The sequence below is a fragment of the Orycteropus afer genome, unplaced genomic scaffold (genome assembly GCF_000298275.1).
Source record: "Orycteropus afer afer isolate SDZICR_OR568_19922 unplaced genomic scaffold, OryAfe1.0 scaffold00130, whole genome shotgun sequence".
Taxonomy (NCBI): domain Eukaryota; kingdom Metazoa; phylum Chordata; class Mammalia; order Tubulidentata; family Orycteropodidae; genus Orycteropus; species Orycteropus afer.
In genome coordinates this window covers 8,437,141-8,456,114 of record NW_006921717.1, presented here as the reverse complement: position 1 = coordinate 8,456,114, position 18,974 = coordinate 8,437,141, and the positions used below count along the sequence as shown (strand labels likewise).

General features: G+C 52.3%; 1 protein-coding gene across 1 annotated transcript; it reads left to right on the top strand.

The window, feature by feature from the left end:
• The first annotated feature begins 435 nt into the window (after window positions 1–435).
• ZP1 (zona pellucida glycoprotein 1) lies at window positions 436–11,097 on the top strand. Its single transcript, XM_007945023.1, has 12 exons — window positions 436–628; window positions 2,620–2,741; window positions 2,973–3,336; window positions 3,514–3,657; window positions 4,692–4,879; window positions 4,953–5,050; window positions 8,181–8,308; window positions 8,397–8,586; window positions 8,676–8,817; window positions 10,369–10,450; window positions 10,537–10,656; window positions 10,943–11,097. The coding sequence occupies exons 1-12, from the start codon at window positions 436–438 to the stop codon at window positions 11,095–11,097; spliced, it is 1,926 nt and encodes a 641-aa protein (XP_007943214.1).
• Window positions 11,098–18,974: the final 7,877 nt, after the last annotated feature.

Genomic DNA, 18,974 nt, shown 5'->3' with positions numbered 1-18,974 from the left:
TCAGGCAGGGAGGGAATGATCTCGGGTCTGGGAGGCCGGGCGGTGGGCCAACCGTTGATCCTGTCCCACAGCCCACCTGCAGTCTCGGCCCACTTTCCCTAGAAAGTTCCTCCCCAGGCAGAACCACTCCTGCTGAACAGCCATCCCCATTGCTCCCAGCCCCCCAGCTGTGAGGCAGGAAGCAGGGCCCAGGGGCTGAGGACAGGTTTCCCACCAGCCCTTCAGGGACGCAGGCTGGGAGGGAGCCTTCTTCTGCTTTGGGGCAGGAGTTTTACCATGGTCCCTGGTAGCCAGGTGGGCACCCACCAGCTGAGGCCCCTCCACTCTCAAAGCCTCCCACCTGCCACCTCCACCTATAAGGCCTAGACCTTCACCTGGCAGAAAGGAGCAAGTGTTATGGGGTCTATGCTGTGCCTCAAGTCAGAGGTCCTAGCCATGACCTGGGGTCACTGTGTGGTCCTGCTCTTGCTGGTGGCAGCCACTCTGGGGCCAGGGCTGGGCCTGGACCAGCAGCCACAGCCCGAGCCCGGTCTCCCAGGCCTGCAGCACAGCTACGACTGTGGGGTCCAAGGCATGCAGCTGCTGGTGCTCCCCAGACAGGACCGGGCCGTCCGCTTTAAGGTGGTGGGTGAGTACCTGCCAACTGAGTCCCCTTCCCCACCCCCCCAGACCTCAGGCTGCAGCAGGAGGCTGGCACCCTCCCTTGGAGCAGGAACAAGAAGACCTGAAAGCTCCCCTGGGACTTGGGGGTGTCTGTCCCACCAGCACCACTAGGGAGTAGAAGGGAGGTGACATGCCAGCCTTCATTCCCCTGGTCAGCAGGACAGCACTCCTCCAACATCACTGTGCGCAGGAATCACCTGGCCACTTTGCTGAAACCCAAGTTCTGATTCAGTAGTTCCGAGTCAACAAGGAGCCCCGATGCACAGTGGTTTAAGCGCTTACCTGCTAACCAATAGGTCAGTGGTCCAAACCCACCAGCCACTCCTCGGGAGAAAGATAAGGTAGTCAGCTTCCATAAAGATTATAGCCTTGAAAACGCTACAGGGTGGTTCTGCTCTCTGTGGGGTCGCTATGGGTCAAAATCAACTTGACAGCAATGGGTAGGTCCAGGGCAATGCACTAGCTTCCTAGTGCTACTGTAACAAAATATGGGTGGCCTGAAACCACAGAAGTGATCATCACACAGTCTGGAGACTAGCAGTCTGAGTGCTGAATGTCAGCGGGCCATGCTGTCTCTGAATTCCCTGTGGGATGATCCGTCTCTCCCAGCTTCCAGTAGCCCCAGCTGTTCCTCAGCTTGTAGATGTGTCTTCACACAGCCACTCTTCCTGTTTGTCTCTCTGGGTCCCTTCTCTTTCATAAGGACGCCACTCAGCTTGATTTGTTGTTGTTGTTAGGTGCCGTCAAGTTGGACCCGACTCATAGTGACCCTTCCTTGGGTTTCTGAGGCAGTATCACTACGGAAGTAGATTGCTGTTGTTGTTATTATGTGCCGTCGAGTAGGCCCCGACTCATAGTGACCCCTCCTTGAGTTTCCGAGGCAATATCACTACGGAAGTAGGATTGCCCAACCTTCCTTCCAAGGAGTGGCTGCTGGGTTTGAACCAACAGCCTTCTGGTTAGCAGTAAAGTGCTTTAGCCACAAGTAGATTAGGAACCCTCTATTGCAGTGTGATCTCATGTTAACTGATAGCATCTTCAAAGACCCTGTTTCAAACCAAGGTCAGGTTCACAGGTACAGGGGTTGGGATGTAGATGTATCTTTTTTGGGGACACCATCCAGTCCACCACAGTCAGGCCCAAACATCTGCATTTCTGACCTCCGGGCTGATGCTGAGGCTGCTGGCTCAAAGCCCCGTGCTCTGGGCGCCAGGGCCCTGGTGGATATGGGTTTGGAATGCATTCCAATCTGCAGCTTCTAACCTGTGTGATCTTGAGCAACTGATCGGACCTCTCTGAGCCTCTGTTTCCTTATCTGTAAAATGGGAGGTGACCCAATCTGCCACGTGGACTGCACGGGAGTGCATGGGGTGAGCCCCACACGCAGAGGGGACCCTGAGTGCTCTAGGTGGACAGGGTGAGGAATACTCTTTTCAAAGGGCTGTGAGAGCCAGTAACCTGCAAACAGGCTTAGCTCCTTCTGTGAGACCCGGGTTCGAATCCTTGTTCTGCCCTCATTGTGAGCACCTGAGAAAGCTCAGCACCCTCTGGGCCTCAGCTGCCTCATTATTCAATGAATAGAGATAACTAAGCTTCAAAGACACAAAGCAACACAGCCATCCCAGCACCTGGGGCTCACTTTATCCTTTCTCCACTACATCCCTCTTCCTGGCCCGGGTGGGCCTTTCCTTGTGGGGACTGCTGTGTGGTGTCAACAGAGTGGCACCTTAGCTAGAAAGATTCTAAGGCCAGTTGAAGCCAACCATCACCTTACAGATGTAGAAATTGAGACCAGAGAGGGGAAGGGGCTTGCCCAAGGACACACAGCAAGCTCGCAGTGAAACAAAGGCTAGAACCCAGGTCTCCTGCCTCCTGAGTGGGGATTCTTCTCAGCAGATCCCAGCAGCCTCTGCCGTTACCCTTCAGCCATCCTGACCTCCCTCTCCCCCACCCCAGATGAATTTGGAAACCAGTTTGATGTGAACAACTGTTCCATCTGCTACCACTGGATCACCTCCAAGCCCCAGGGGGCTGTGGTCTTCTCTGCTGATTACAAAGGCTGCCACATGCTGGAGAAGGTAAGGCTCACCCCTGGCTCTTGGGAGAACCCCTGCTGGGAGTATCTGGCTGTCAAGGCCCCTTGTGGGGGGCGGTGAAGAATCCGGAGCCTGAGGTCATTCAGTGAGTTGGTGGGTGAGGAAGACTCAGTAGGTTATTCCAGCTCGACTCCCGCTGGTGCCTCCTCTGCCTGGGATGTGGTGGCCTCACCTGGCCAGGCTCCCCTCACCTAGCCTGCCTCTCACCTGCAGGATGGGCGTTCCCACCTGAGGGTGATGATAGAAGCCCTGCTGCCTGATGGCCGAGTTGATGCAGTACAAGATGCCACTCTGATCTGTCCTAAGCCCGACGGCTCCTGGACTCCGGACTCCCACCTGGTGCCACCCACCACGTCCATACTTTCTACTCCTCACACTCTTCCCCCCGACTCCACCTCCAGCCACCCCTCCCCTGACTCCAGCCACACCCTTCCAAGTCTGCTATACCCAGATCACAGCTCCATCCATCCAACTCCGGCCTCGTCATTCCTGGGACCTGGACCGATGAGCCCCACCCTGGCTCGATCCCAGAGGAGCACCCGGGAACATGGGGATATTGACAAACTAGCTTACGTAGGTACATGGGACTTCTCTGTTGCATGCAGACCCTCTGTACCAGGGCCTCCTGGAGCCTCAGGCCGTCTGACAGCCCTTTACTCAGCTCTAAGAAGCCATCTCACTCCCTATTTCCTTGAAAGGCTGCAGCCCAGCCTGGCTCCTTCTCACATCTTCACCACCCTGTCCCCAGCCCTAGGTACCCATCTGACCCAGGAGCAGTGCACAGTGGCCTCTGGGCACATCCCCTGCACAGTGAGAAGAAATTCAAAGGAAGCCTGTCAGCAGGCTGGTTGCTGCTATGACAACACAAGAGAGATTCCATGTTACTATGGCAACACAGGTATAGCTATCCATGGTACCCTAGACTTGAAGCATTCGTTTTTCTAGCCCCAACTGGTTGATAATGCAACAAAAAACGAAACCCTTGCCATGACTCATAGTGGCCCCTTCTTGGGTTTCTGAGGCAGTATCACTAGGGAAGTAGATTGCCCCATCTTCCAAGGAGTGCCTGGTGGGTTTGAACCGCCAGCTTTCTGGTTAGCAGTCAAATGCCTTAGGCACTACGCCACCAGAAACTCAGCTTAAAATCCTATTCCTAGGAGAGCCTGACTCCCGGCTACAGGAAGAGACTTTTAGATAGAGTGATCGTGCACCCAGCTTGTCTTCTAACAGTTGTCCCGGGGAACTATTAAGAGTACTCCCTTCAAATGGTTAAGAGCTTGACTACTATAACTGAAAGGTTGGCTGTTTGAATCCCCCCAAAGGTGCCTTGGAAGAAAGGCCTGACAGTCTCCTTCTGAAAGATCACAGCCATTGAAAACCCTCTGGAGTGCAGTTCTACTCTGAAACACCTGGGGTCATCATGAATCAACTCAATGGCAGCTGGTTTTGGAGTCTCTGCTGGCACAAGTGCTCAAATGCTTGGCTGTTAATGGGAGGCTGGTGGTTCAAGTCCACCCAGAAGTATCTCAGAAGAAAGGCTTGGTCATCTACTTCCAAAAAATCAGGCACTGGAAACCCTAGGAACACAGTTCCACCCTGACACACGTGGGGTGGCATGCACTGTCATTGACTCAATGGCAACTGGTTGGTTTGGTTTGGTTTTTAGAGCTGCAACATCCTGGTTTGTACCATTAAATTACACAGTGACCATACTTGTAGAGCATGGTTCAGCCCTTGTCTTCCATGGGGGAGAGAAATCCATAAAGGGTTTGTCCAAGCTCAGTCACAGAGGAGAACAAGACAACGGGAGTCTTCCGGCTCCCGGGCCAGTGCTTGGCTCCTGGTTGTCATCTAGTCCATGCCCTGTCCTGTGCTGGAGGAGCACTAAGCCCTATGGCCCTGATTGGCCTCTTTGATCTGCCCTTGTCCCAGCTACTGTCCAGTGCTTCAGAGATGGCCACCTCGTCCTAGTGGTATCCCAAGAAACAGCCTTGGCACACAGGATCACGTTGGCCCGTGTCCACTTGGCCTATGCTCCCACCAGCTGTCCCCCAGCCCAGAAGACAGACGCTTTTGTGGTCTTCCAATTTCCTCTCACCCACTGTGGCACCACAGTCCAGGTAGGAATGGGGTCGGAGGCTGGTGCCCAGTATCATGCCCAGGAGAGCCTCACCCAGCTATCTTCTCCCACAGGTGGCTGGCAACCAGCTCATCTATGAGAATGAGCTGGCATCTGACATCGATGTCCAGATAGGACCCCGGGGCTCCGTCACATGGGACAGCACCTTCCGGTGAGAAGGGGAGCCCTCCTTGAACAGGCAAGGCTGTGGAGTTGGGTGTGAGGAGCACAAGATAGTTTTCAGGGTCAGTTGTGTTTGAATCAAGGAACTCTGGTGGTGTAGTGGTTAAAGCATTTGGCTGCTAACCAAAAGGTCCATAGTTCAAACCATGAACCTGGGACCTGGACCAATGAGCCCCACCCTGGCTCGATCCCAGAGGAGCACCCTGGAACATGGGGATGTTGACAAACTAGCTTACGTAGGTACATGGGACTTCCCTGTGCGTGCAGACCCTCCATGGGCAGCTGCTCCATGGGAGAAAGATGAGGTAGTTTGCTTCCATAAAGACTTACAGCCTTAGAAACCCAATGGGGCAGTTCTACTTTGTCCCATGGGTTGCTATGAGTTGTAACCGACTTGATGGCAGTGGGTGTGGGTTTTAGGGGAACTGAGGTCAAATCAAAGCTCTGTTACCTGGCTGTGTGGCCTTAGACAAACTACTTCCTCTCTAGCCTCCACTTTCTCATTTAAAAAAAAAAAAATTAAATAGTTGCCATTGAATTGATTCTGACTCAGGGCCATGCCCACGTGTGCAGAACAGAACTGTCCCACAGAGTTTCCATGGCTGTGACCTTTCAGAAGCAGACACCAGGCCTTATCTTCCAAGGTGCCTCTGGGTGGGTTTGAACCACCAACATCTTGGTTAGTCAGGTGCTTAACCGTTTGTGCCACCCAGGGACTCCCTTCAATAGGTAAGGAGGGGCAATGCCCCTCTGTCGGGCTGACGTGAGGGTGCGGTGAGGTCTCCCCTGCCTGGCTCACAGGGTTCTGAAGGAAGCTGGTAGCACTGCCCGGGGGTAAGGGGGCTAGAGCCCTCAAGAGCTCTGACTTTGTCCCTCCAAGAATGAAGCTGAGCTACTGAAAGTGGCCCCTTTAAACCACACGAGGAGGCGGAGGCTGTGGCCGCCTTCTGATCTTGGAGGTGATGAAGCCATGGAGCAGGCGAGAGATGATAGCCTGTGATGAAGCTTTCCAAGAGCGAGGGCAGTAGCAGCTGGGGGAGGAACCTCTCGTTGAAAGGGGCCAGCCAGGCCTGCTGACTCGTGTAGTACAGCCACACTAGGTGTCTGTGGTGTCAGTGGGGGTGTCCCCAAGAGAATATGCACTTGTCACTCCCATTGCAAGTCTGCGATGTCAGAGTGACCAGGAGCAAGTCTCTTGACCTTGGCCTGTTACCATAAACCATTGACGTTGAGTTAATTCCAACTCATAGTGACCTAGCAGGGCAGAGAAGAACTCTCCCATAGGCTTCCAACGCTGTAAATCTTTACAGAAGCAGACGGCTTCATCCTTCTCTTGAAGAGTAGCTGGTGGATTTGAACCACCAACCTTTTGGCTAATAGTTGAGTGCTTAACCACTGTTACCAGGGCTCCTCTAGATACTACTCAGTTAGGAATTCTGTGCTTGGCAGCATACCGAGGCCCAGGGGCTTCCATCTCCCCTTCCCATGGGGGAGGGCTGGTCTCAGCCTTCAAGTGTTCACCCCTCGGGTGGGGGTGGGGGACCAACCTAGTTCATGCTTGAGCTTCTTAGATCTGAGAGCAATGGGACACTAGCCAGAGTGAACACGGAGCAGCCATGTATGAGGAAGGGAAGGGCAGGCTGGCAGGAAGCAGCAGGAGGGGCCCTCAGAACAAAGCTGAGAAGGTGGAAAGGACTTCAGGGCAGGCGGTGCTACCCCAGGGCTGCAGAACCAAACACCACACGCGTTGTCTACTTCTGGAGGCCAGTGGTCTGAATTCAGGGTGTCGGCAGGGCCGTGTTCTCTCTGAAGGCTCTGTTGTTGGCAGCCATTGAGTCTATTTCAACTCATAGCAACCCCCATAGTAGAGTAGAACTGCCCTGGTTAAGGGTTCACTGTAACTGAAAGGTCAGCAGTTCAAACCTACCAGCTGCTTCTCAGGAGAAAAGGCCTGGAGATCTGCCCCATAAAGATGATCACCTAGGAAAGCCTATGGGGCAGTCCTCTGTCCTAGAGGGTCCCTATGAGTCAGGATCCACCAGGATCTAGAAGATTCTTGTCTCTCCCAGCTTCTGGTAGACCCAGACATTCCCTGTCACGTGACTGCATCTTCATATGGCTGTCTTTCCTCTGTCTCTGTGTCTCCTCTCCCCTTTCATAAGGACACCACTCAGATCAGATTAGAACCCATCCTGTTCTACACACCCTCATGGTAACTGATAACATCTTCAAAGACCCTATTCCCAACAAGGTCACATTCACAGGTACCTAGGGTTAGGAGTTCAACAGATCTCCTTGGAGGGACAAAATTCAGTCCATGAGACTGTGCAGAAGTCAGTCTCCACCTACGGGACGTCTTCCCGAACGTCACCCAGGCTCCCAGCCATCCAACAGACAAAGGCAGAGAGAGCACCTAGGAGTGGGAGGGAGGGTACAGTGAGGTCAGGTCACTCCCACAGAATGCCTACCGGCCCCTCCGCACGAGGAATCTGGTCCAGCAGGCTGACCAGGGCCCTGGCCCTGAGTAAGGGAGGGAGCTACCAGTCCCGGCGGTAGACCTGAAGATGCTGGGGCCTTGTGACTTCATTTATTTCTCAGACGCAGGCTACAGAACCACAGCCCTCAGGTGGAGGGGGCTGTGGCCATATTCCAGATGAGGAAACTGAGGCTTAAGGTAAATAGCTTATTCGCATGGCCGTTAAATTCAAAGACGAGTCAAGGCCAGGTCTGTCAGGACAGAGCTCCTGGGTCGGTCCACCAGGCCTGATCATCTGGCTCCGAGGGCTTCAAATACCTGAACAGGGCATGTGTCTGAGGGCAGGCGGCAGCCCTAGTGAGGGGCCAGGCCCTTCTTCCATCCCACTGGACTTCAGCCCCTAGAACAGGACCTGGGTACTTGAAGAGGAAGTGAAGGGAGACCGCCGAGCTGTCCTGGGAAGGTGGAGTGGGCGGAGGCTGGGAGCAGGAGAGCAGGCTAGCTCCCCTACCCACCCTACCGCCCTAGCGACCGCTGCCTTTGGAGGACTCGCTGCCGGGTCCCACCACCAGCACTCGCTCACCTGCTCTCTGGGACGCTGATCCTGTGTCTCCTCCCACGCCACCCTGCGCTCGGCCTCCAGGCTTCACGTCCGCTGTATCTTCAACGCCAGTGACTTCCTGCCCATCCAGGCATCTGTCTTCCCGCCCCCACCACCTGGTGCCGTGACCCAGTCTGGTCCCCTGCAGCTTGAGCTTCGGATCGCTAAGGGTACAGAATCCCAGCTTTCTCTTTCTGGGCCCCCTCCCCAACTCCCTGACACACAGCCACGCAGGACTCACGAGCCCTCTCCCTGCAGATGAGAGCTTTAGCTCCTTCTACAAGGAGGACGACTACCCCGTCTCCAAGCTGCTCCGAGAGCCAGTCTACGTGGAGGTCCGGATCCGGCAGAGGACAGACCCTGGCCTGGTCCTGATGCTGCACCAGTGCTGGGCCACACCCAGTACCAACCCCTTCCAGCAGCCTCAGTGGCCCATCCTGTCTGATGGGTGAGGGGCAGTGGGTGCCCGAGAACCCCGGGGGCTCCGTCCCTGCCTGTCCACAGCTTGGCGGCTGCCTTCTCTTCTCTCCTTCTCAGGTGTCCCTTCGAGGGTGACGGTTACAGAACCCAACTGATGGCCTCGGACGGGGCACTGTCCTTCCCGTCTCACCACCAGCGCTTCACTGTGGCCGCTTTTGCCTTTCTGGACAAGGGCTCCCACGGGGCCCTCAGGGGACCGGTAAGGAAGCACAGTGTCCCCTGCCAGGTCCCCACCTGCTAAGTGAGAACCAGCCGGTCATCAGGTCCCTCCGTGCCCTGGGAGGGAATGTAGACAAAGCCCCCCGATGGTGCTGGGTTCTACCGAGGGCTGTACCAATGCAGGCCCCTGGGCCGAGCGAACAGTTAACCAGAAGGTGGGAGGTTTGAATCCAGCCCCAAGTACGCTGGAAGAAAGGCCTAGTGACCTCCTTCAGAAAAACCAGCCACTGACAATCCATGGAGCAGAGTTCTTCTCCAACACACACGGGTGGCCACGAGTTGGAAGCAATTGCTCAGCCACTGTTCCTCCTGCTGTCGTGCAAACGGAGCAGGGCGGTGAGCGCAGGCTCCTGGCCTCAGCTTAGTTCAGAGGCAGCCCCAAAACTCGAGGGAGGAGGGGAAGTGCTGAGTATGGACACAGCCACATCTGAACTCGAGTCATGGTGGCCTTGCTTCTTAAAGTGATGTGTTTGCCGCAAATATGCATTGAATTCTTACAGCTCAGCAGTGTCCCCGTGAGTGTGGCCAAGCCTAGGGTACAGTCATCTCAGTTGTCTAGGTAACACACAAATGGTGTCACAGGCCACGGACTATGAGACATCTGTTCCATTGAACGAAGTGTCCCATCTTCCACTTTAACGTGCACAGCTGTCTTTTGCAGTAGCCGCATGTCACTACATCTGAAGCAGGTTTACCTCACCTGCAGGCACTTGTTACCCATTGCCATCAAGTTGACTCCAACTCAGTGACCCTTGCAGTACAGGGTAGGACTGTCCTGTGGGGTTTCCAAAGCTGTACATCTTTACAGAAGCAAACTGCCACACCTTTCTCCTGGGGAGAGGCTGCTGGGCTCAAACTGCCAACCTCACAGTTTGCAGCTGAAAGCTTCAGCCACTGCACCACCAGGGCGCCTGTTGGGAAGCCTTGATTCTCACCTCAGCTATGTGCCTCTTCCTGAACCAGGAGATGCTAACCTACTCAGAGTGGCATTCCCTGGTCAGGCCAACTCCTCCTCTTTGTCCTTTGGGAGCTGTCCCTGGTGTGTTTCTGGAGCACTGGTTACCTGTCCCCCTCCTGCCCTCAGCCACTGGAAGGCCTTTGGGACTGGTGTGGCCTGGAAGCCTGGTTTGCTGGCATGCAAACGAGGTCTCGGTGCTGGGGGCCAGGAAGTGAGGGCAGCAGTCATCTACCCTCCTGCAGCCTGGCCAAGGCCCCTCCTCAGAAATCCCCCTCCGTGTCCGACACAGGGCAGAAGGGGGCGATGCGGGCCTCTGGGACTCTCCTGAGTGCAGCGGCTCCTGCCGGTAGGGGGCTGCACTGCAGACTTAGACCAAGGGGAAGGAATTAGACAGATTCCAAACTGGGGGGCCACAGGTATGGCTCTGTGCCTATCAGCGTGGGGCTACAGTCTTGGCCCATCTCAGCTGATGTGCCAGACTCTTTTCCCTGCCTGTCTGGCTGGCAGCCCTGTCTGGGCTCCTGTGCTGGGTCCTGGACCAGCCCCTTCTTGACGCTCTTCTTCTCCCACCAGGTCTACCTCTTCTGCAGTGCATCTGCCTGCTACCCCTCAGGGCTGGAGACGTGCTCGACTACGTGTAGCCCAGGGACTGCCAGTGAGTGTGGAGTGGGGGCCATTCTTTGATACTCCTGCAGGCTCGTTTGTGCCTAGAGACCCACGATATCCTCTTCCCCTGGGCAGGACGGCGACGGTTCTTGGGTCACCACCACGACACTGCCAGGCCCCAGGACATCGTGAGTTCTCCAGGGCCGGTGGGCTTTGAGGATGCTCGTAGGCAGGAGCCTACTATGGCGCCCACAGGTAGGAGGGCTTGAGGGTAGTCCCCTCAGGCACTTCTTGTTATTATGTGCCATCAAGTTGGACCCCCAAACGTCTGCTAACAAAATGAGGGCATACTGGCCCCAGTGAGGGCAGGGCATGAGGTAACTCCATTCATTGGGGAACTGAGCATAGACACAGGCCACCTTATCCGCAGAAAGGCAGTTCCAGTTCTGCCTGGGGTGCTCACAAAGGCCCAGCATGGACAGAGTATCAGAGGGGACTTGCCCAGCCCCGTGGTCCTTCGAATACCATCTCTCTCACACAGGCTCCACCAGGAACTCTACCTCCAAGCTTCTCCTCTGGGTGGTCCTTTTGCTGTTGGCTGTTGCCCTGGTCCTGGGGGTCAGCATCTTCGTGGGACTGAGCCAGGCCTGGGCCCAGAAGCTCCAGGAGACAGCAAAGGGTGAACAAGCTCAATAAACCATTGTTCCCACCTTCCTGGAAGCAGGTGTGCTACTTATTTATGCTAACGTGAACAGGATTCTATCTTGACTTAGAATGTGTCCCTTGCCATCCGCTCTGACCTCTCAGAATTGTGGCCTCTGTTCTGCGTGGTGCCAAGTGTCTCCCATGACTGAATGTGGGACTGATTCACAGCAAGGAATGAAGACAGGATAAGCAAAGGGGTGAGAGGCTGAAAACATGGCAAAGTCAAAGAACCTGGCCGGGATGAATGGCCCAGGAAGGCTGTCAGCTACCCAGACACCAGAGGTCTGACTGGGCATCCTTGGACTGCCCACTTGACTGCCATCATGGATAAGGGGAACCCCAGGGCTCCCAGGGCCAAGAGAACTAAACTCGAGTTGAGGGAGTTCTTCATGGCTCTGCTCTGAGCCTACCAGCCTACCAATGAAGGCTCTTGGCTACACTCTCACCACCAGCACCTGGGCCTCTCTGGACTGGTCCATATGGGAATGGTTGGCCCAGGCTGGGAGCTTGCCTGCTCCCTTAGGCACAGCCACCTGACAGGTCGGTACCAGTACTGGTTCTGCTCCTGACCCATTTAGCTGTGTGTGACATGGGCCTTCATCTCTATCTTGGCAGCAAAGCCCTTTCCTGAATGATCTTCCAGGCTGGAAAGGGATAGCATTTGGAGGGGTGGGGAGATGTAGGGTTCAGCTCCTTGAGGACAGGAAGTCCATGGGGAAGCTTGAACTTGGCTTCAGGCACCTTTCTGGGCTTAGGTAAGAGCTGGCACCAAGGGAGCTAAGAAGTTCAAGTCAGACCTGTGGCCTTGACACTATGCAGCCCCCAGCTCCAGCCCACTCCAACTTTTCTGCCTTCAGTTGTAGTCAGTTGCTGTGTGTTGGCCCATGACTTCTGGGGACCCCGTTCACAACAGAACACAACGCAGCTTGGCCCTACACCATCCCCATGACCAGCTGTAGATCAAACCATTGTGATCCACATGGCTCTGGTGGGCTGATTGTCAGGCCAGGTCATCTTCATGTGGAAGTTCTGAAGCCTGTTCAACATCACACAAGCTTCCACTGACTGATGGGTAGTGGCTGCCCCACGGTGCACTGGCTGGGACTCAAACCCAGGTCTTCCAGTGTGGAAGGTGGGGGAGGTCTGACCCTGAATGATCACTGCCTCACTTCTGTCTTCAGGACCCTGGTTAAATAGAGGGAATCCAGAGCCAGGCTGCCTGAGTTACAATCATGGCTCTGCCTCTTACTTGCTGTGTGCTATCAGGCGAGTTACTGAACTTCTCTGAGCTTTAGTTTCCCCATCTATAAGATGGGACTTTTACCTATCCCCATAGGTGTGTTAGGAGCTCTGGTGGCATAGTGCCTAAGGTATTTGACTGCTAACCAGAAGGCTGGAGGTTCAAACCCACCAGCCACTCCTCGCAAGGAAGATAGAGCAATCTACTTCCATAGTGATACCACCTTGGAAACCCAAGGAGGGGTTGCTATGAGTCAGATCCTACTCGATGGCAGTGAGTTTGGTTTTGGTTTACAGGTGTGTTGGATTTGAGTTAGTAGACAATAATGCCTAGTATAGATAGTACATGACAGTCAACATTTACTGAGTGCTATTAACTGCTAACTAAGCTCTCTTCCTCCTGCCCTTTCTGATAACTCCTTTTCTTTTTCCATGATTTTTTTTTTTTTTTTTTTTTTTTTGGTAGGAAGACAAGGTTACAGCCCAAGATGAGGGATAAGGGAAACCACTGCCTTATGACTTCTTTAGCTAGAGGTGGCAGAATGGAACAGGCAGAAAGATCCAGACCCTTGTGATGAAGGTTAACCTCCCTTCTCTGGGCCTCGGTCCTCCTCCCAGCAGTCAGGGATGCCCACTGTACCCTTCCTGGCTTGTACAGGGGGTGTGAGATATAATCTTCATGCTCAGTCTTCCTCCAGAGGGTCAGTATGAAGGAGTGAGGATTCTTAGTTTGGTGGGTGGGAGGAGCCAGGCCGACCTGCTCTTGGGGGCCAAGGTTCTGGCTCCACCCAGCATCAGTGTGTCCATCCTGCCCTACCTCGTACAAGCACGTTCTAGTCATCTCAAAGGCAGGAAAGGCTGGTCCTAGGGTCTGCACGACGCTCTGCTGAAACAAGGCCACACTCCACAGCCAAGCTCTCAGAATCACATTACATAACCAACTTTCCTCTCCAATGTTTTCTAACACAAGGGTAGACGCCTTGTCTCCTTTCTGTCATTTTTAATAGATGCACTCATTATTCTATGTATGGTAGTTAAACTGTCCTATGTATGGTAGTTAAACTATGACATACTTGATCTTTTGATGGAAACAGTGTATTGTCAAGGCAACAAATGTAAATACCATTACATAATTTTCTGTACACTATTTTCAGAGGAAATTCTTTGGCAGAACTTCTGTGTCAAATACAATGTCCTTACTGTTAATCAGATTCTGAAAGCACGTTTCCTCACAGACTTACCACCACAGCCCAGTATCTTCCTAAATCTTTGCCTATCTGAGCATCATTAAGACTGACTACATTGCTAGTTTAAGATGGACCTCTGATTAGAGACCAAGCATCTTGAGGGCATAAATCCCTCTTCGTATCCTCATTTGTTTCTTTTCATCTGTGAAGCGCTTTCATAAATCAAAGGGGCCCACATCCTCAGCTTACAAGTTTCCCTTTGAGTTAGCCATTGCTCTTTCTTTGTGGGCTTCGGCCTTCTTGCTGTATGAGAGGATTATGTAACAACAAATATCCCTTCTCTTATGTTTTCATCTTGGACTATGAAAAAGCCTTCCCCTACCCCACAGAACAAGTTGTTAGGAGCTGTCAGGTGTGCAGCTCACAGAGACCGTATACACATATCAGAGTAAGTGTGCTGCCCGGTCCTGTACCACCTCCAAGACCCCTGGTACAGACAGTCGTACAAGTATTCATTTGATTTCTTGCGATACTCCTGTGACAATGCAAGTGTTTCCCTCCTACGGTCATGGGTATAAGGAGCCTTGGTGGCACAGTGGTTAAAGCACTCAGCTGCTAACCAGAAACTCAATGGTTCAAACCCACCAGCTTCACCATGGGAGAAAGATGTTGTAGTCTATTTCCATAAAGATGACAGCCTTGGAAACCCTATGGGGCAGTTCTACTCTGTCCTCTAGGGTCACTGAGAGTCGGAATCACCTTGACAGCAAAGGGCTCTGGTTTGGGGTCAAGGGTATACAGATGAGTGATTTTTAATAGCTAGGGTTGCCATATTGATATTGAAATAGGACCAAAAGCAGGTCCCTGCCCGGTGCGCAGTCAGGCCAAAACAGTTTACACACCGAGTGATTAAGAAGAGAGAAAATTATTTATTGCAAAGCAGCAATGCAAGGAGTAGGGGTACCCCCATACCCAAATCTGACTCCCCGAAACTCCATCGGATTACAGTTTTGTAGGTTTCAGAAGAGAGGGTTATGCATATTCATAAAAACTTCAGGAATTTGGGTGTGAGATGGTTGACGATTGGCTGAAATGTTAGTTCCCAGTAACTTTGTTCCTCTCTGCCCCACTGTGCATGTCCACGACCAAAGTTAATTTTCAAGTTGTTTTCTAAGACACATGAACGTGTAGATTACCTGTGCATAATGAAATAATAGGAGAGAATGTTTTTCCATTCAGTTCTTAAGGAACTGAGCTTATCCTATTTACTCATCTGTCTCCAACCGGAGTCCTTTGTGTTTACTTATCTACTCCCATCTGGGGTCTGGGGAGGGGAAATAGCTGAGGGTAATTAAGTTTACTTATCTACTCCCATCCATCCTGGGTTCTAGCTGTTCTAATTATCTGCCTTAACCAGGGTGGGGGAAATAGTTTTGACTAGTAAAGTCAAAAAAAAAAGTTTCAGTATTTAAATTGTACAAAGATTTTGTCTGGACTGCTACATCAAAGGATCAAAGAAGCAAATGTACAAAGTGTATGAACAGTGAGGTTCCCGGCTTTCTCTGCGTGGAAACAGAGCATTAAAATCTAGCCCAAATTTTGCCCAGTCTAATGGTTCTTCCTTCCCCCAATAGCACCTCGTGGTGTGATGAGATACCTGAGCCCCGAGAACAGCTTAGTCAGACCCGATGGGGCGATAATCAGCTGTCCTGTGGCAGGAAGCAGATAATCAGCTGTCCTGTGGCAGGAAGCAGAGGTGCCATGGGCAAGTCAGCTTTTATCTCTTCCTACCCCTTTGGGAAGGAGGTCAGGGGCCCTGCCTCAGCTATGTAAGGCCCAAGGACATCCCCTGCCTCTGAGTCTCCCCCAGGGCGCCTCACACTTACACGATGCATGGACTTCAAAAAAACAGGAGTAAATACTTCACTGCCAGTTCCTTAAGCTTGTTGTTGTTGTTGTTATTTGCCGTTGAGTCGCCCCGACTCATAGCGACCCCTCCTTGGGTTTCCGAGGCAGTATCACTACGGAAGTAGGATTGCCCAACCTTCCTTCCGAGGAGTGGCTGGTGGGTTTGAACCGCCTTAAGCTTAAGGAAATCTAACTCCTTAAAGCGCAGCTCTGTGCCTTGAATTTCATACAGAAGTGCCACTTCTCTTTCCAGCAGTAGGAAGATTAGACACCTGATCAACCTCCTAAATTCAACAACGAAAATGCCAGGTTAAGTGCTTTAACCACTGTGCCACCAGGACAGCTATAAATACTTTAAAAGGATTTTACATCATCATTGCGCTGATGTTAACAAAAAAAAAAAAAAAAAAACCCAGGCCAAAAATAAAGTAAAAGTAAAAACTTAGGGAAGTAAAACTTGTCCTCCACCCTGAGGACTTTTATGGAACCGAAACCTTGACCTTCTGCTCTGAGGAGTCTGGGGAACTTGCATATCAAGCTCAGGGACTGCCAGACGGAGTGGAGATCAAGTGTCTGGGTACAGCCGGGGCTCCAGAAGGCTGAGTCTTCAAGTGGGAAATAAGCCCACTGTAAAGGGATGGAGTCCGGTGGTACAGTGATTAAGGCATTTGGCTGCTAACAAAAAGGTTGCTGGTTCAAAGCCACTGGCCTCTCTGTGGAAGAAAGATGAGACAGTCTGCTTCTGTAAAGATTTAAAGCCCTGCAAACCCAGTGGGCGTTGCTCTGAGTCGGAATCAACTCGATGGCAGTGAGTTTGGTTTTGAGTTTGGGTATGTAAGGGAGCAGCAAGGCGTCTTGTCATCTCGATCCTGGTGCCGGACAGATGAAAACAAAGCTCCCCTGGGAATGAAAAGCTCTAGTCCCTGACGCCTGGTATCTGCAGCCCAAATTCTTGGGCTGGAAGAAGAAGAAAAACTGTCAAAGGCTGAATCTGAAAAAAACCCGACAGCTTGCATTTAATTGAAAGTGATGCCAGGGTGATCGCGAACATGGTGTGACCTCTAGGCTTTAGTGCAAGTGCAAGTCCCGTCGGGAAGAACGTGAGTTTGGGCCAGATGGCAAAGATCCTCCCAACCCAGCACGGTGACAATGGGGAAAGGGAGGACACAGAAACATGCATAAAAGATACAACAGAGGTGAATACGATTTGCCAGTGACACCAAACACTAGGCGATGGATAAGTACATAAACAAGTGAGAGAAGATCAGGTGGGGGCAGGCGAACAGGAATATACCCAAGGCCAAGGATAGATCTGGCTGAAGATAATCTTACACATGGACTTGTGCTACAAAATTATCCATACATGTTACAGAAGTAACAAAGGACAGGGTTGGTGTAACTTCTCAGAGACAACCAAACACCTTAGGAGAGAATCCCTCCCTGTGACCGTAGTCTCCGCGAATGACATGCTCAATTGGCATAACATAATACATAAAAATCTTGTTCTACATCCTACTTTGGTGAGTAGTGACCGGGGTCTTAAAAGCTTTTGAGTGGCCATCTAAGATGCAATGGTTGGTCTCCTCTCATCTGGAGCAAAGAGTGAAGAAGATCAACAATTAGTCCAAAGATATGATAGGCCATGAGGACCACAGCCTTCATGACCCTGAGACCAGATCTAGATGGTGCCCGGCTGCCAATGCCAACCAGTCAGAAAAGGATCGAAATTGGAGATCCTGGTTAGAGTGGGAGGAAAGATGTGGAACAAAATTCAAAAACACAAAAATGATCAAAATTAGTGGTCGGATACAGACTGGTGGAACCCCCTAGACTGTGGTCCCAGGTGTGCCTTCGGACCTGGAAATGGACTCACTTCTGTGAACTGGCTCTCAGCTCAACAGCAGAAAGACCTACAAGCAGAACATCTACCCTCGAGAGATGCACCCATCTACCAAGGGAGATGCACTGTTAGAGCGATCGTGAGCCACCAGAGGGACAGTATTCACATAGAAAGGACCGAGAGGAGCACATGGTTGAGAAGGGCTCAGGGAGGGGGTAGTCACAGGGCGGAGAGGGGAGGTGAGCTCTTTACGGTTGGGGGTTATAATTGGGGCTATGAAATCAAATGTGCATGAACTATTGAGAGTAAAATGAATCTGCTTTGTAAATCTGCACCCAAATCATGATAAAAAAATTTTTTTTTAAAATATCCTCACAGAGAAAGCTACAAATAAATGAGTACCTCCTAATGAGAAATGACAAGACACCCTAAAGGTTAGAAGACAAGGCTGAAAGTGGAAGGACAGGAGCAAGGCACATATAAATAAGAAAAGATAACCCAAAGAGGAAACTGTGCAAATGGGCCTTTCACAAAAGATCAGCTCCAGTGGCCTGGAAGGGGATGGAGAGTCCAAGGCCATTGCTAATTGTGGCCACAAAAGCCAAACTGTATCCTGTCATACAACTGCTACACTGGCAAAAGTAAAAAGTCAGAAGCTGTCAAGTGTCAGTGAGGGGCAGGAGACAGGGACATTCATTAACTGTCAACGAAAATGTAAGCTGGTAGAGCTACACTGAAAAAGCCTGTCAGTCTGGTAGCATAGTGTCTAAGGCACCCGACTGCTGACCAGAAGGCTGGTGGTTCAAACCCACCAGTAACTCCTCGGAAGGAAGGTTGGGCAATCTACTTCCATAGAGATACCGCCTCAGAAACCTAAGGAGGGGTCGCTATAAGTCGGGTCTGACTCAACGACACATAACAACAACATGGTGTCAGAAATCCTCCAACTTAACATCCTAGAATGATCCTGGCACCAAAATGTCAATAGAAGTCTTTCACGACAGTGCACATATGCATCACACACAAAACAAAAGAACTGTAGCACCCACCTGTGATCGACCGTGGGACATACAGCTGCGTTGTGCTGTATTCTGGAATGGACTTCTACAATGAATGAGGGGTAGGGGTTAAACTGTTCCAGGTTTGTCCCTTGTACCTGATCCTCTACTCCAAGAGGAGTGGCCCTCTGCTGGGGCTCCATGGAAGCCGGCCCTCACTGGGGGGACCCCAGCTTCCTAACTCTGTCGGAGGGGGCGGGGCACGTGCTGCTCCAATCGCAAACGCGGACACAGCAGGTCCTTCGCTGGCTGGCCACAGCACAGAGCTGCAACCGCAAAACTGGGCCTAGACTCCTGATGGTGGAGTCACATAGGCTGCGGAGGGGAACCAACTGGACAGCAGTGGACTGAGTGGCCCCGACGGCTGAGTGCTGGGTTACTAACAGCGAGGTTGGCATCTACCCAGAAGCACAGCAGAAGGCAGGCCCAGTGACCTACTCTTGAAAGATCAGCCACTGAATGCCCTAGGGGGCACGGGGCCCACCAACACACGGGGATGCCATGCGGCAGTCGACCCGATGACAACTGGCTTTTTGGTCGTGCAGGCTTTAAATTGGGTTGTTGTTGTTATGTGCCATTGAGTCGGACCCCACCCATAGTGACCCCTCCTTGGGTTTCCGAGGCAGTATCACTGCG